Source organism: Amphibalanus amphitrite, unplaced genomic scaffold, assembly GCF_019059575.1.
Source record: "Amphibalanus amphitrite isolate SeventyFive unplaced genomic scaffold, NRLGWU_Aamphi_draft 000896F_arrow, whole genome shotgun sequence".
Taxonomy (NCBI): Eukaryota; Metazoa; Arthropoda; class Thecostraca; order Balanomorpha; family Balanidae; genus Amphibalanus; species Amphibalanus amphitrite.
Window position 1 is genome coordinate 39,836 of NW_024882390.1, and position 15,194 is coordinate 55,029.

At 53.5% G+C, this 15,194-nt stretch overlaps 1 protein-coding gene and 2 non-coding genes across 3 annotated transcripts in view; all 3 read right to left on the bottom strand.

Annotated features, from left to right (window-relative positions):
• Nucleotides 1-1,921: 1,921 nt before the first annotated feature.
• Nucleotides 1,922-1,993, bottom strand: Trnag-ucc. Its single transcript has one exon. It is a non-coding gene; the product is annotated as a tRNA-Gly (tRNA).
• A 2,839-nt stretch (nt 1,994-4,832) lies between these two features.
• Nucleotides 4,833-4,904, bottom strand: Trnag-ucc. Its single transcript has one exon. It is a non-coding gene; the product is annotated as a tRNA-Gly (tRNA).
• Nucleotides 4,905-6,355: 1,451 nt separating this feature from the next.
• Nucleotides 6,356-15,194, bottom strand: part of LOC122367785 (plectin-like) — a 42,812-nt gene continuing 33,973 nt past the window's right edge. Inside the window, exons 3-13 of the mRNA XM_043341197.1 lie at nt 13,995-14,776; nt 12,209-13,604; nt 11,584-11,885; nt 11,101-11,344; nt 10,561-10,659; nt 10,055-10,291; nt 9,313-9,436; nt 8,581-9,065; nt 8,197-8,349; nt 7,530-7,922; nt 6,356-7,142 (exon numbers count right to left, since the gene is read on the bottom strand). Coding sequence (XP_043197132.1) covers nt 6,960-7,142; nt 7,530-7,922; nt 8,197-8,349; nt 8,581-9,065; nt 9,313-9,436; nt 10,055-10,291; nt 10,561-10,659; nt 11,101-11,344; nt 11,584-11,885; nt 12,209-13,604; nt 13,995-14,776 — 4,398 coding nt within the window. The 3' untranslated portion in view covers nt 6,356-6,959. The remainder of the gene's footprint in view (nt 7,143-7,529; nt 7,923-8,196; nt 8,350-8,580; nt 9,066-9,312; nt 9,437-10,054; nt 10,292-10,560; nt 10,660-11,100; nt 11,345-11,583; nt 11,886-12,208; nt 13,605-13,994; nt 14,777-15,194) is intronic.

The following is a 15,194-nucleotide window of genomic DNA, read 5'->3' on the forward strand; positions in this document are numbered from 1 at the left end:
CTTATTAGATCCGGCTCAACGCTTACTGGCGCGGAAAGAACCAACAGATGCGCATGTCGGTACATTTCATGCAATCGCTCCGATGTATTTTGAACATCTTTCGACTATCTACACTTAAAATTTTCTAATTTCATGTTTTATTTGCTGTCGAATAGCACGCTATGCAGGCTTTTGTAATAAACTGGGTCAGTTCACAGTTGATCTATCCAGTAGCGTTTTTAGTATGGTGGGCTTTAGTTAGTCATATCAGTTTGACAGACCTTTTTTACATTTCTTTACGCACCTCTTTAAATTCTGTCGAACTTTTGAAACAATCAAAATGAAGCAGCGAAGTCCACGCTCTGACTAGAAGAAAAAGGACAGCTGTTCTACTTGGTACTACTTAAAGCCAGATTAACTGCATTTAGCGTCAGTAATTTACTTCTGTGAATTTCTAATAACATTACTGTGCTCCGATAAAAGCTGTTAGTTGACAGGACAGAACCGATCGATGGCTGTCCTGTTGGCCATAACTCAGTTGATTTCGTGTGAGAACCAATGGCAGATGTTGCCCTGTCGAGGGTACCTCCGGTTCCTGACAGAACTCCGTTTGAACTCTGCTGTCGTGTCGGGCTTCCCGGACCCGTCGTGACCCGTTGTTAATTGTCGGCTAACACTACATAGAGGAGGTGGCGGCCTGGGAATGGCCTTCACCCTTCACACTCCACTTTCGATCGGTGGCATACCGATTGGTGAACGCTTACGGCAGATCGTGTAAACAAGCATGATCACAGTGTCCATGTTTGCACCAGACTGCCGGATTAGATTGGTGATAAATTGCATCTTGATATTTATCTAACGCTTTTATTAGTGTAAAAACGTGCAACTATGTGTCCGGCATGCTGGGAAATATAAGATTCCAGGATTAAGCAATGAAACATACCTACATAGATGGCACTAGCCATCTAGGTAAGTGTCAGGTCCGTTTACGCCTTCGCCTCTAGCAAACAAGAGGAACATGCCTGCAGCCACGTTCGTAACTCTACAACTATGATTCCCTAGATTTGTGCAGACCACAGAGCACCGTATCGTCCAAGGATATATAACTCCCAGTATCGTCCATCCACCATTCACTGCCGTCCACACCACACCGCCCACCTCCCATCGCCCACCGCCCACCGTCAACCTCCGACCGCCTACCGGTCACCGCCCACCGCCCACCGCCCAACGCCCACTTCCCATCGCCCGCCGTCCACCGTTCACCGTTCACCGTTCACCGTTCACCGCCGGCCACCTCCCACCTCCCACCGCCCACTTCCCACCTATCATCCACCTCTCACCGCCCACCGTCCACCGTCCACTCTTACCTATCGTCCACCACTCACCGCCCGCCGCCACCCATCCGACTCACCGGCGCCGTTCTTGCCGATTCGGGGCGGTCACCAGATCAGACAGACCGACGATCACGCCCGGGGCATTTAGAACGATCCCCTCCGTGGTCCCGGTCAGTGAAGGGGTTCAAGACGTGACCAGGGGTGCCGGGCAGAGGCAGTGTGTGTTCTGACAGCGACTGGCTCTAATGAACCGGTCTATTAGATCTAGCCGCGACCAGCCAGCTGGAGCAACAGTCGGTGATGGCAGCTAGTTATGCAGGAAAAAGGTGATGCAGAAGAAGTTATGCAGGAAAAAGGTGGTCTATACTTTCATCGAACGCCTTTTTTTGGCCTAAATGTAACAGGCATGTGTAAGAGATAATATAAACATTAAACAATACACATACTGCGGAAAACTGCGACTAGTATATGTACGCATGCTGCTGCATCATTGTTTTCTTATGGACAGTGCGAATTATAATTGAAGTAGCGGCAAGACCTGCTCGTTACCGGAAAGTGCTGATGTGATGACCTGTGATAGGTAAGTAACCGAGAGGTCAAAACTTGTCTGCGATGGCCGGGAATCGAACCCGGGTCAACTGCTTGGAAGGCAGCTATGCTCACCACTATACCACCATCGCACGTTGCAAACATTTTGCCTCACTCACGCGGCCTGGGGCGACTTTTTGTGGAGTCACGTTTTTCGTGACGTATCCGTTGGGACGCTGAAGCATACTAAACCAAATAACAGCTGTCCACCGTTTTATCCTCAGGATCTTTCTCTCCCCGAGACCGGCATTTTAAAGGGAGGGAGCATTTGATATAGGGGTCATAACAGTCACCATGTAATTCTCGCCGGGTCTGTTGGGGCCAGGGGGGGGGGGAGGAAGTTGGTGGACCACTCCCTTGCCGTTCCGTTCCTATTGAGCTGGAGCCTGGCGAAAAGAAACACACAAGCGTGTGCGCACTAACGAAACGCAGCCACGGGTACCCAATATGATGTTTCCGGTCAACAGGTGACCACTGAGGTCAGGTCAAATATCCTAAGGTAGGGGGTCGGTTTGAGGAGCCAACAGCTTTGTCAAAAGTGGTTGCAGCGCTGTGATTATGACACCATCGTGTTTGTCATGCTAAGGCGCGTCGAATGAGGCGCTTCTTGTTTTGGAAAGGTCTTAAATTGGTTAAGATATGCCGCCATGGCTAGCATAAGATACAAACTGAGCTATCTATACACCATGTCAAGGTCAGGTCACGACCCTGGCTGAACGAGATCGTATTTATTATTCACTTCGGCAGGCTGTCTTGATTTCATTGGTGTCAGTTTCCCTACTCGTAAGCTCAATTTGATCGGAAATCATTTATGAAAAACGGATGCTCTTTGTGACGTCACGCAAGGTCAACAGCGCAAAGTAGCATCCGATCATGCAAAAAGTGTATGAGACTGCTATCGGGTCTTTAATTCCAACGGGATCTTATAGACTGCAACGTTGGGTTGGGCGACTTCCCAGGAACTTCAACTATGGAGTAGGAAAGGAACACGGTGTCTTGGAAACTGTGACGGCGCACACGACAGTAACACCGGACGACAATCGGTAGACGTAGGTCGTTCGTAGGTTCTTCTTCTTCTCGATATGAAATGGGGGTCGAACTTACTATGGAAGGGGCTCGGCAGGAAGGCTCGTGTAAGTTTACTACGTGATATGGATTGTATTGGCTGTTGAATGTCATGCTGTTTTAACCCTCGCATGTGTGCGGCGTTTGCCAGCTTCTAATGTGTAGGGGGGGGGGGGGTCGGTTGGACCCCCCCCCTTGCCGTTTGGCCCCTGATCGAGCTAGAGCTTCGCGGAAAAAAACGAGCGTGTTGCCCGTGACGAGAGGAAGCCGATGATACTCAATTTTAAGGTCCTAGGTCATTGGTTGACCTTCCAGGTCAGGTCAATGACCCAAAGTCGGGAAAATCGGGACCTGTTAGAAAGTCGTAAAGTGTGGCCGCTAAGGGGTTTTTCGGGGTGCTGATCACGAATATCGTGTTAGTTTTGATCACAGATGATGTCTTGAAGCATTTAGGCCAGGTCGGGTCAGGTCAGGTCAGGTCAGGTCAGGTCAACCAGTAGGCGTCGTGACGGGTATTCGTAGTACGTGTCAACCGCCTCTGACAGCTTCGTTACATGTTACGAAGTCACCAAAACTACTTCGTAAATGTTCAAATGGTTGCTAAATTCGAATTCAGCTCCAAAAACTAGCCTAGAAACATGTAAAACTCGAAAAAGTGACCCGAGGTCACCCGAGGTCACCAAAGGTCAATGACCTGACCTGACCTTCAGGTGACCTTGACACACACGGGAGTAACATCAAATCACATGTTTGAACGTTTGAAACCACGAAAAGCTTGCAAACACGCGGCTAGTGCGAGCCGACATACGCGAAATCGCGATTCCGGCCAAACATGGTCTCGGAAAAGAGGTCACAGGTCAAAGGTCATTTGGGTCAGGGTCATGAAATTTTCAGGGTAGGTGTAAAATTGATCAATGAGAGGGTACTGAAAGTTTCGTCGCGATCGGCCGCTTTTTACGCGAGTTATTCGCGAAAAACCATGGGGGGGTCCATCCGACCCCCCCTACACATGCGAGGGTTAAGGCGTCGCACTTATAGGGGGGGGGGGGGGTCGAACGGAAACGAGGCCGCGCGAAAAGGGGCCAATCGCGATGTGCAGTTCCTTCGCGTTATTTATTTTTTCACCTACCCTGATAATTTCATGACCTAAATGACTTTTGACCTGTGACTTATTTCTCGAGACCACGGAATCGCGATTTGGGGCATGTCGGCTCGATCCGTGCGTTTCCATTCTTTTTGTGATTGTAAACGTTCAAACATGTGAAATGATGTTGGTCCCATGTATTATGGTGGGTGTCAAGCCTCAAGGTCACGTGAAGCTCAGGTGAAGACATGCTTCCATCGTAGCCTTGGGGGCTGATTTCAAATTTAGCACCCATTTAAACACTTAAGAAGTAGTCTTGATGTCTATGGAACATATTCTTACTAGGAAGATGTCAATAGTGGTTGACACCTGACCTACTATGGATAGCTGGTAGGACATCTAGGGCAGGCTGGTTGATCTGACCTAGACCTGATGCGACCGATCTCAAATACATGAATATCCCATCTCTGATCAAAACTAGCATGAAATTCGTAATCAGCATTCCGAAAAACCTTATAATACTCATTTACACGTCCAATGTTCCTGACTTTTGGGCCGTTGACCTCACCGGGAATGTCAACCAGTGGCATAGGACCTCAGCGGGGCGCGGATTATATAACAAATATGGTTTAAGAGAACTTCTCACATATACTTGTACTGTAGAAAACGCGACCTTTTTCTACTGGTGCCATTTTTTGAAGCAGTGGTAAGACCTGCTTGTTACCGGAGGGGCTGATAGGACGACCTCTGATTGACAAGTGACCGAGAGGTCAAAACCTGTCTGCGATGGCCGGGAATCGAACCCGGGTCAACTGCTTGGAAGGCAGCTATGCTCACCACTATACCACCATCGCACGCCATGACCATTTTGCCTCACTCACCCGGCCTGGGGCGACTTTTTGTGGAGTCACGTTTTTCGTGACGTGTCCGTTGGGACGCTGAAACATGCTAAGCCAAAGAACAGTTGTCCATCGTTTTATCCTCATGACTTTTCTCTCCCCGAGACTGGCAACTGAAAGGGAGGGGACATTGGACATAGGGGTCATAACACCATGTAACCCTCGCCGGGCTTGGGGGGAAGGGGGGAGGGCAACTTCTTCGCCGTTCCGCTCCTATTGAGCTAGAGCTTAGCGAAAAGGAAAATGCACGCGTGTGCGCCCATACGAGACGCAGCCAATGGCCCCCAATATAAGGTTTCAGGTCAGCAGGTGACCACTGAGGTCAGAGGCCAGTTTTACCAACAGAAAAATAGCCGCCTGCCGGAATTTTTTGCCTAAAGACCGCTTCACATACGGAGCGTAAACACGATAGGCACGTAAGCGGATAGGGCTTTGCCGTTTACGCTCCGTATGTGAAGCGGTCTTTAGGCAAAAAATTCCGGCAGGCGGCTATTTTTCTGTTGTTGGTAAAACTGGCCTCAGGTCAAACATCCTAAGGCGGAGGCTCGGTGTGAGGAGAAAAGCTTTGTCAAAAGTGGTCGCAGCGCTGTGATTATGCCACCATCGTGTTTGTCATGCTAAGGCGCGTCGAATGAGGCGCTTCTTGTTTTGGAAAGGTCTTCAGGGTGTTAAAACTGGCCACTGGGCCAAGGTCATGTCACACCCGTTCAGGTCACGACCCTGGTTGAATGAGATCATGTATAATCTTATTCGCTTCGGCAGGTCTTCTTGACTTCATTGGTGTCCTTCCCAACTCGCAAGCTCAGTTTGATCGGGAGTCAAAAACGAAACACGAATACTCTTTGTGACGTCATATGTGACGTCACGCAAGATCAACAGTGTAAAAGTTAAGCACCAAATCTTGCTAGAGGTGTATGAAGTTACGATATCTTTGATTCAAGCCGATTCCTGTAGGCTGACTTCCCAGGAACTTCAACTATGGAGTAGGAGAGGAACACGGGGCCTTGGGAACTGCGACGGCGCACACGACAGTAGCTCCGGACGGCCACTGGAAGAATTAAGGTTTTCGCAATGTCTTCTCCTTCTCAATATGAAATAGGGATCGAAATTCTAAGGTATTGGAATGTGCTAAGGCTTGTGAGAGTTTATTATATGTGTGATAATGGATTGCATTGGCCGTCGAATGTTGTGCTGTTATTTAGAATCTTGGTCAAGACGGTTGAGTCCTGGTTGAATGTGAGCGGAATATTGCAATAGATGCAATAGATGTCTTGGAGACATCTATTGCAATTTGCAATGATTCTTATGTTCATGTTTTTTGTGTTTGCTCCATCTTAAAGCAGCTGTTCTCGTCTCATTATCATATCGCTTTGATAACTGTCGCGCACCAAGTGCTTCAAATAATGTTCAACACACACGTATTTATTAGTTTCCATACAAGATTTGTGACAATATAAACAATATTATACAGCACAAACGTCACTTAGTCATGTGAAAGCACCAATTGTCAGCCACGCTTTGCTTATATCCGAAATTATTAGTTTCATGTTCAGTCCATACACGTTAGGTTTTGGAATTAATGTCATATTTCACGTTGAAATATTCAAGACTGCAACATTCAGGCATCGGTCAAGCATTAAGCGGCACTTGGTCTCCTAGAACATCACAAACGTTTGGACGGAATTGTTCGCATGTCATGCGTAAGTAGAACGCCGTGATTGTTACTTTATTTCACATACGAGGCTGGAACGCTCCCTAGTTTTGCACCCAGTACGACACAACGAACGGGTGTCACATTGCTAGTCTGTACTCGTATCTTCTCAGTAAAACTTTCCAAGCCACAACAATCGACGTAACCCAGCCTCACGCCTCAAACGGTACGGTCACACAAATCTGCCCACAGTGGCGCGTTCACACTCACAGCCGCAGCCGGACTCCACAGGAGCGCGGTCTGCGGTCTGTGACTGCCCCTGTCGACCTGTGGCTGCCCCTGCCAACTCACGAGGTCCCTCAGGCAGCGGCGGCCAGTTTCCCAGGCCTGTGATCGGCACAGGCGAGTGCTGAGTACGTCTCTCCCGCCGCCACGGCGCGGATACCCAGTCTCAGTGTCGAACTGAGGTCCAGCGCAGGCAGCAGCGCCTTTGTCCGCTGCGGGTTGCGGATCGACAGCTGCAGCTGGCTGTCGACGAAAATCTGCCGCGGGGAGAGAAGGTGGAAGGTCAAACAGAGTCAGGAAAGAGATAGAGGGGAGCAGCAGAATAAGTAGGCGTATTAGGAACGCAGAGAACTATGACTGCAGTCTGCAATCGAAACCGAACGGTGATATCTTACAAATTTTGTTATGGCATATATGTGTCCTTGAGAAAGTTGCAACGATGCGGTATTTTCTATTTTCAGTGATAATTAGCAGCCGTACATATCATGCTGTCAGCTATAAACTCGTCATTAGGAAGCTTATCAGATAAAACCGATGGTTAATTGCGATTCTTCCGATTTTAGAACGGTTTATTAGAAGATTTAGAGAATGAAAACTCCAAGATAAGGTGTGATGTAACGAACTGAATAGTGTCTTCTGCTTACCTGATAGCCGGTGATGCGCGGGTCCTCCACGGGGCTCCAGTACAGAAGAAGACTGTCGCCGCCGACGGCTCGCACTATCTGGAATCCGTCGGGCGGCGGCAGCAGGCCGTCCGGACTGGGCGGCCGGTGGGGGCGAGGCGCCGGCGACCACTCCCTCGCCGAGCTGGTCGCCGGAGAGCTCTCCCGGACCGGCGCCGGCGAGCACTCCCGGGTCAGGGACGGCGCCGGGGACCATTCCCGCTGGGAGGGGGTAGGTGGCGCCACCGGGCCGAGGCCGGGCGAGGAGGCCGAGCGGTAGGGCCGCGCCACGCCGACAGGTGGCAGCACCGGAGGACCCGAGGAGCGGCCTGGGGTCGCTCGCCGGGGCAGCGGTACCTTGGATGGTGGCGACCTCTGTCGAAGGAAGAGGGGGGCGGGGGCGTCATCGATATGAACTATGGCGGGGCAGCAGGCATCGATAGGTTTAGGTACCTACTCAGGGCATTGATTTTCCAGCTTTCAAATGGCTTAGACAATATTTTCGAACAGTTTATTCTAATTTAGTTCTCCGTGTTGTTTTGATTAGATCTAGTAGATAGCCCTGGGCTACCTATCGGCTGAACATTCCATTGGTAATTTATATCATTTCAGAAATCACGCTATCAACGGGAAATCCTGGCCGTCCTACCTTTCTTGACGCTGGGGTTTCTGACGGGCTGGTCTCGTTTGGTTTGTTAAACAGCCGAGGAATTCGAGACGAAGCTTTGGAGTTTGAAGAGTTCTCCAGAGATTCTAATGATCGTTCTGATGACTTTTCCACTGGAGGGGTCTTACCGCGAGTCTGTGGAAACGAAAAGGAAAACACTTGATGCGCGAGTAGAGTTGCATTTGCAAGAATGAAGGCTAAAGTATCATTTACCTACAAGAGGTACGGTACGCGTCGTAAACGTTCGTTCCGTTGGATAATTAAGAGTACCAAGGTCCGCCTAGAAAGGTACCATTGAACATAAAACGAAGGTACTTTTTTGGATAATAGCTTAGCCGTCCCATGGCCGAGCGTGCCCCCTCTCACCTGCTCGGTCCGCGTGGTCTGCTGCAGCACCTGGCACACCACGTCCAGGTCGAAGCTCTGTCGGTCCGCCTCCCCGTCTCCCGCCTCTCGCAGCTCGGCGGCCAGCCGCGCCGCCTGCTGAGGCGTCAGCACGCGCCGCAGCCGGCGCAGCAGCGCGCCCAGCAGCCGGTCCTTGGCCTCAGCCACGGCGCCGCCCTGGGCCGCCTGCTGCGCCAGCCGGCGGCGCAGCTGCCGCTGCTGCTGCGCCAGCTGCTCCCGCAGCAGACGCAGCTCGCAGCCGCGCGCCTCCAGCTCCTCCGTCTTCAGCTCCAGCTCCTGTTTGCTGAGCTCGAGCTGCTGCTGGTTCAGCTCCAGCGTCTCCTGGAGCTGCGGCAGCTGCGCGGCGGCCGCGGCTGACGGCGACAGTGGCGCCGTCTGGACGCCGGTGCTGACACCTGGCGGCGGTGCCGAGAGACGAGCTGTGGCCGCTGCCAGCGCTTCGGCGTCTGCGGGGAGATGTGGTGTCACTTGTCAGTCAGGGGTCGATTCTCAATTGCTTTCCGAAAAATTCAACAGTAAGGCAGACGGTAAAAATCAGATTGTATGGCGCAGGCTAACTAGACAATCAAAAACGGTCGAAATGCGACCACATCACATGTCGATGGAATTAAATGCTTAGCACGTTGGCACACCGTTTGTCAAAAGTAAAGCCCTGATGCTCTTAGTTAGCAGTCTGCTGTGTAGCCACCGTACCTCTGAGCTGCGCCTGTAGCGACTGGTCGGCCGAGGCCCCGCTGATGAGCAGAATCACCTGCTCCAGACTGATCATCACAGCGGCCAGCACCCCGTCCGCCGAGCGGCGGCACGAGTCGCAGCTCTGCCGATGTTCAGGGTGGGGTTAACAAGGTGATATATCACCTTTCCATGCTTCTATCCTCAGGATACTGAAATCCTTCTCCTCCACGCCGCAGCCCCCCTCCGGGCTGGACAGGCAACTTTATCTCATGCGGGCTGCTCCCTTGGAGCGGCACCGCTGCTCCTGAGGGAGCGCACCCCGTAGCCGGGTGCAGTGAGTGCCTTGGGGCTGAGTGGCCTGTCCTCTGGACGGGCTCAGCCCCGGCGACTCACTAGGGTGCCTGCCCAGACCAATGTCTCCCCCTAAATCCTATCATCCTTCCGGATCTGCAATGGTCTTGTCGACCGAAAGGGCCTAACCCAACAAAAGACAAAAAAGACAAGGTGATATATACGCATTGCAGGGAATAACAGGGACATAGACAGACAGGTGTTCGTGGACTCTTTGTGAGACCTCGACATGAGGAGGGTCGCACGGCTCAAACATTGTTACGCAGCTAGCCTACTTACAAAGCATGACCCGAACTGTCCCCCAGAACAATAATGATCCAATCGCCGTTATAATAAGCTAGATACAGCGTCGGTCCACCGGTCCCAATTAGTCACCCTGAGCGGCACATCGTATTTAGTGATCACTCACCTTGATTTTCTCATCGGTGGCCTTGACGAGCGCCAGCAGTTTGACCAGGTTGCCCTCCTGTTCGGCGAGCGCGTCCATCTCCCGCGTCATCTGGGTCTTGTTGAGCTCTCGGAGCTGGGCGGATAGTGCGGCGATCTCCTCCTCTCGGCGGCTCAGCTCGAGGTTCAGCTGCAGAATGTCCTGTTCGGCGCGCGTGCGCTGACACTCAGCCGTCTGACGCAGCTCCGTGTGATTACTCTGGAGAGGGCGGTCAGGTCAGGTCAATTCAATTCAGGTCATGTAGGTTAGTAAGAAAATAGGAGGGGTCGAATCACAATGAGTAGTCCAGTTCGGTGATGATTGGTTTTGAATATGAGTCACTGTTGGATTTCTGGAAGCTGTTATTAGAGCCCTTCTTGTGAACGGTAAGTTGGTTGGTCATGATGTCATGACTCCGATGGCAGGTAGGTGGCTTATCGAAAAGCTCCTGGTCTTCTGGTTGTCCCCCGGTTGCACGCAATCCTCACCTGAAGCTTTTCGAGCTGCTCCCTCAGCTGGCACGACATCGCCTCGTTCTCGTTAATCTGCAGATTGGCCTGAGATAGCTGGGTCCGCAGCTTTCCCACCTGCCGCACGGATATGGAGCGCTGATTAGACCGAAATTGGGCAGCACCAATTAACAATTTAGCGTACAGCTGCCCAAAAATACTACTTGGCAGGACTTACATAAACCGAGCTTTATCAAGCACTGGAAATATGAAATCATATCTATAGTCTGCACTGGTGCTGCAGCTGTTATATCCTGTTCCTTGCATTTCAATCAATACAGCTGCTACTGACCCTATCCGACGATCTATGCCTGCTTTGACAAAACGTTCTCGTGCTGCAACACTGCATTCACCCCGTGCAATCTTGCACATTATATGTATGCACGTCTCATGTCGTGTGCACCCACGGCCAGTTGCAGGTAGCCGGAACTGAGACTCTGCCTACCACTTAGTCAAGTCACTCGCCGCTCTGCAACGGAATTATATCAATGCTGACTGCTGACTGCTGAGTGTTCTTACCTCTGCGCTGCGCTGTTCATCGGCCGGTCCGAAGTTGCCGGCACCATCCGCGGGCGCCGCGCCGCCGTGCTGAAGTTCCTGCTGGAGCTGCTCGTGCTGGCGCAGCGCCTGCTGCAGCTCACGACGCAGCTGCGCGCGCTCTTCGGTACCGGCCACCTCCTGGAGCTGCATCTCGACCAGCACGGCCTGTAGCGACTCGAGCTCGCGCTGCCGGCAGTCAACCTGCTCGCCCAGGCGGCGCTCCCTGCACGGACAGGGTGGGTAACGGCGTCAACATTGACGAACATCGCACTTCTCGGGTTGTCAGGAGTCAAACGGGAAGATGCGTGGATGGATTGGCTGTCATGATGAGCACCGCATTATCTAATGATTTCTCCCTTGCGTTGCATTGACCTAAGCAAGCTAGAATGCGACTAAGCGCTTGAATCTCTATAAGACAGCGCTCACCAGCGCTTACCCTCCCCTTACCCCTTTGCCACTCACTTGAGTGCGAACTGCTCCCTGCCGTCGCTGAGCTGTTCGTTCAGCGCCTGCTCGGCCTGCTCCAGCTCCTCCACTCGTGCGCGCAGCCGCTGCTCGCTGCGCTGCAGCTCTGTGACGCGCTGCTGCAGCGCCGCGAGCGCCGCCGGCTGCTCGGCGGCTGCCGCCAGCTGGCTGCGCGCCGAGTCCAGCTCGCGCAGCAGCTCCTCCTGGTCGCGCAGCTCGATGCGCAGCTGCTCGGCGGCGCGCTGCTCCTCGCGCAGCTTGATGCTCTGCTCGCGCTCCCGCCGCTCCAGACGGTACACCTGAGGTGGGGAGAACATGACGGATGTGATCACTAAAATTCGAGTTGGCAGCGTAATTTCAGTACATTGACCGTGACTTAAGACGTCTGAATGAGAGATTTGTCTACTGGCTAGAAGGTACATCAAGTCTTTTTTAGTGCAGTAAGTTTTTAGAGTACACGGCAAATTGGTTCGTGCGACTTAGTAGTAAACTGTGCAATACCATAAAAATGAACCGTATCTATAACGGTAACAAGAAATAAGTTTTGTGTGTCACGTCTGCAAACCCTGCAAGTTGCACCTGCTTAATCATGCTTTTCATCAGACAGCTGTCCCAAACTTACCTTATCCTTGAGCTTGAGGTCTTCGTTTTCGGTCTCGATGAGCTTGTCCAGCAGTTCGGCCACCCGCTGCTGGTCCCGTTTGCCTGACCCGGTGTACAGCGCTTGTTTCAGCTTCTCCTCAGTGCCCTCCATGAAGTTGATGCGGTTCTTGCTCTCTCGTAGCTGGTTCTCCAGTTCCTCGATGTTCTTCTGATAGCGCATTTCGACGCTGTGCATGATCCGGTCGGCCTCCTCGAGGGTCTCGCGGTAGGCGCCCTCCTTTTTCTCCAGGTCTGCGCAGTGAGCGGCCAGCTGCTGCTCGCGGTGCCGGGTCTCTCTGACGGCCCGCAGCAGTGCCGGGCCAGACTCAGCGACTGTCTCGTCAGTTCCGGTGCTGCTGAGCTCGAACTCGGCGTTAAGTTCGTCCTGCAGCTGCCGCGCAGCCGCCAGCTGCCGCTGCAGCTCGCTCTGCTCACTCCGCAGTGTCTGCAGCTGTCGCTCGTGTTGCCGCACCAGCGTCTGACGCGTCTCCTCGAAGGAACCCAGCTGTGCGCCAAGCTCCGTCTGCAGCAGTGCCACCTGACGCGTTAGAGATTCATCATGATGAGAGTCGTCATCGGCGTGGGAGTCGCGTCGAGAGGCGGCGTTCCCTTCACCGGGAGCTCCACCCTGCTGAGCCTCAAGCAGCTGAAGCGCCGCGGCGAGGTAGCGCTCCTGGTCGGCACCAGCGATGGTCAGCAAAGAGTTACCGGCCGAAGCCGTGGTTGACAGACCGCCGAGCTCCCGGAGCACCTCGCGACTCATCTCCCGACTACACTGACTGCACCGCACAGGCTCGTCGTTCGATGACAGTCGGCTCTCGGGCCTTGCGTCGCTGGGAACACGGGTACGTCCGGTGTCGGATAGCGCGTGTGGCGAGGGAGGTGCCGGGGAGATGGCCGTCACGTCAGACGCATGCGACATGTCCTCGCCGACACCGCTGTCGCTGAACGTGGAGGACTTCTCGGTGTGCGAGGCTGCCGTCAGAGGTGACACACAGTCCTCGCGAACCCGGTCCTCGCCGGCGCTGGGCTCCGGACTGACGGTCGATGGCGACTCTCCCTCCGCGGGCAGGCGCGCTCCGGCATCCACCACCACGACGGACACATTCTCTGGCCTCTTCTCGCCACTGGCGTGTTCACGCTGCTCCAGTTGTCTCCTCAGCTCCTCCACCTCTGCCTGCAGCCGGTGGACGAGCTGGGCGTTCTGCGATCCGGAGCTCTCCGAGTCGGCCTGGCGGGCCCTCAGCGCCGCCTGGTGCTTCAGGCGGACGCTGTTCAGCTGCCGCTGGAGCTGAGAGCAGCGCTCCTGCTCCTCGGCCAGCTCGGAGCTCAGCATCCGCTCCACCTCTCCGGCAGTGAAGATCTGGACTTCCTGACTGCAAACGGGAAACAGACAGCATTCAGCGCGTGGTCATAGCGCGCGGTCTTACGTGACACTGGGCAGTGGCCAGTGACCTTGAATTTACCGCGCAGATATCGAAGCACCCCTGAATGCTAAATCAATAGCCAGGCTGTAAGCGTTAACCTTGACCTTTCGTGGACATGTGGAGTAATGAGCTCGGCTGAACCTTAATGCTAACATTTGTAGACTAGCAGCGTTAAGTATTCTAGGAAATAACTGTAATCTGTCAGTAAATACAGTCAGACATAATACCGGAGTATAACGCCGCGTCGTGTACACTGGGGATTAGGGCCGGAAATCGAGCGCCATGGACCATCTGATTACGACGCACACCCATGCTTCCAGTACCCGTTCCATGACTCACCGCTGCACCATCAGGCGCGCGTCATTCTCCGCCTCCTCGAGCTCGTTCTTTTGCTCCTCCAGCGCGTCGCAGCTCTTCTTCAGCTGGTCGTACTTGTCGGTGAGCTCCTGCAGCTCGCGCGTGAGCTGATCATGTGAGCACTCGGTCTGAACTTCGGCGGAGGTTAGCACGGGTGGAGAGACGGCGGAGGTCCTGGACGTAGGTGACGGATGCTTTGTCGGGGGAGGAGGTGACTGCTGGAGGTGTTGTTGGACGCTGGCGAGCCGAGCGACCTCGCTGCTGAGGTCTCCTGGCTCGGGACTGGTCTCTGGACTACCGGGAGGAATCACCGGATCTGTTTCCTTCCCAACACCCAGCCTGCTCCCGGGCTCTGCTTTATCACCGATCGCCATCACGGCCGCGCTCGCGCCACTCTCCTGAACGTCAGCACCTTCATCGGACACCCGTCCGACGGCCATGGCACCGCCGCACGCCGCGCACTGTAGCCGCTCACCACCGGCGTCCGTCTGAACACCCGTCTCGGCACTGTCACCTCGCTCTGCGACCTCCGGCACTCGTCCACACGTGGGGCACTTCTCTCCACCTTCACCTACCGCCGGCTCCGTCTGACAGGACTGTGTCATTGACGGCAACCGGTCGGCCGGCCGCACCTTGCTGTCACCCCCGGAGACCCGCTGGACGCCTCCCGACTCCGATCCGGGCGGGCTCGGGGACGGAGGGACTCCAGCCGACTCCAGCGCCGACTCCAGCTCCAGAATGTGACCCTGCAGCGTGGCAATCTTCTGTCGAAAACACGGAAACGAGAGAGATCAGATCAGTAGGTCGTTTCCGGCGCTGGAGATTAGGTAAGGTGCGGACATGGTGAGATTGGCGATAAAAACGAGTTGTGGTGTTTGTAACATGTGCGTCATAGGAACGGGTTACGACATTTACGTACGCTGTGCTGCAGGAAATGAGTTGTTCCGTTTTTGTTTGGTTTGCGAAGTGGTATTGTGCGACTTCATAAGGCCTAATTAGTGTGTTCTATCGCAATTTTGGCTTCCTTATGCATACAAACATTAGTAGTGCGCAATAATTAAGCACGACGCATGGGACTCGCTACTTCATTTACAATTGAATCAGCTGGATACCGGACACAGCAATGGCACTGATTTTTTATTTCGACGCACCGCAGTAGCAGCGATACATTCCTGCGGGGTG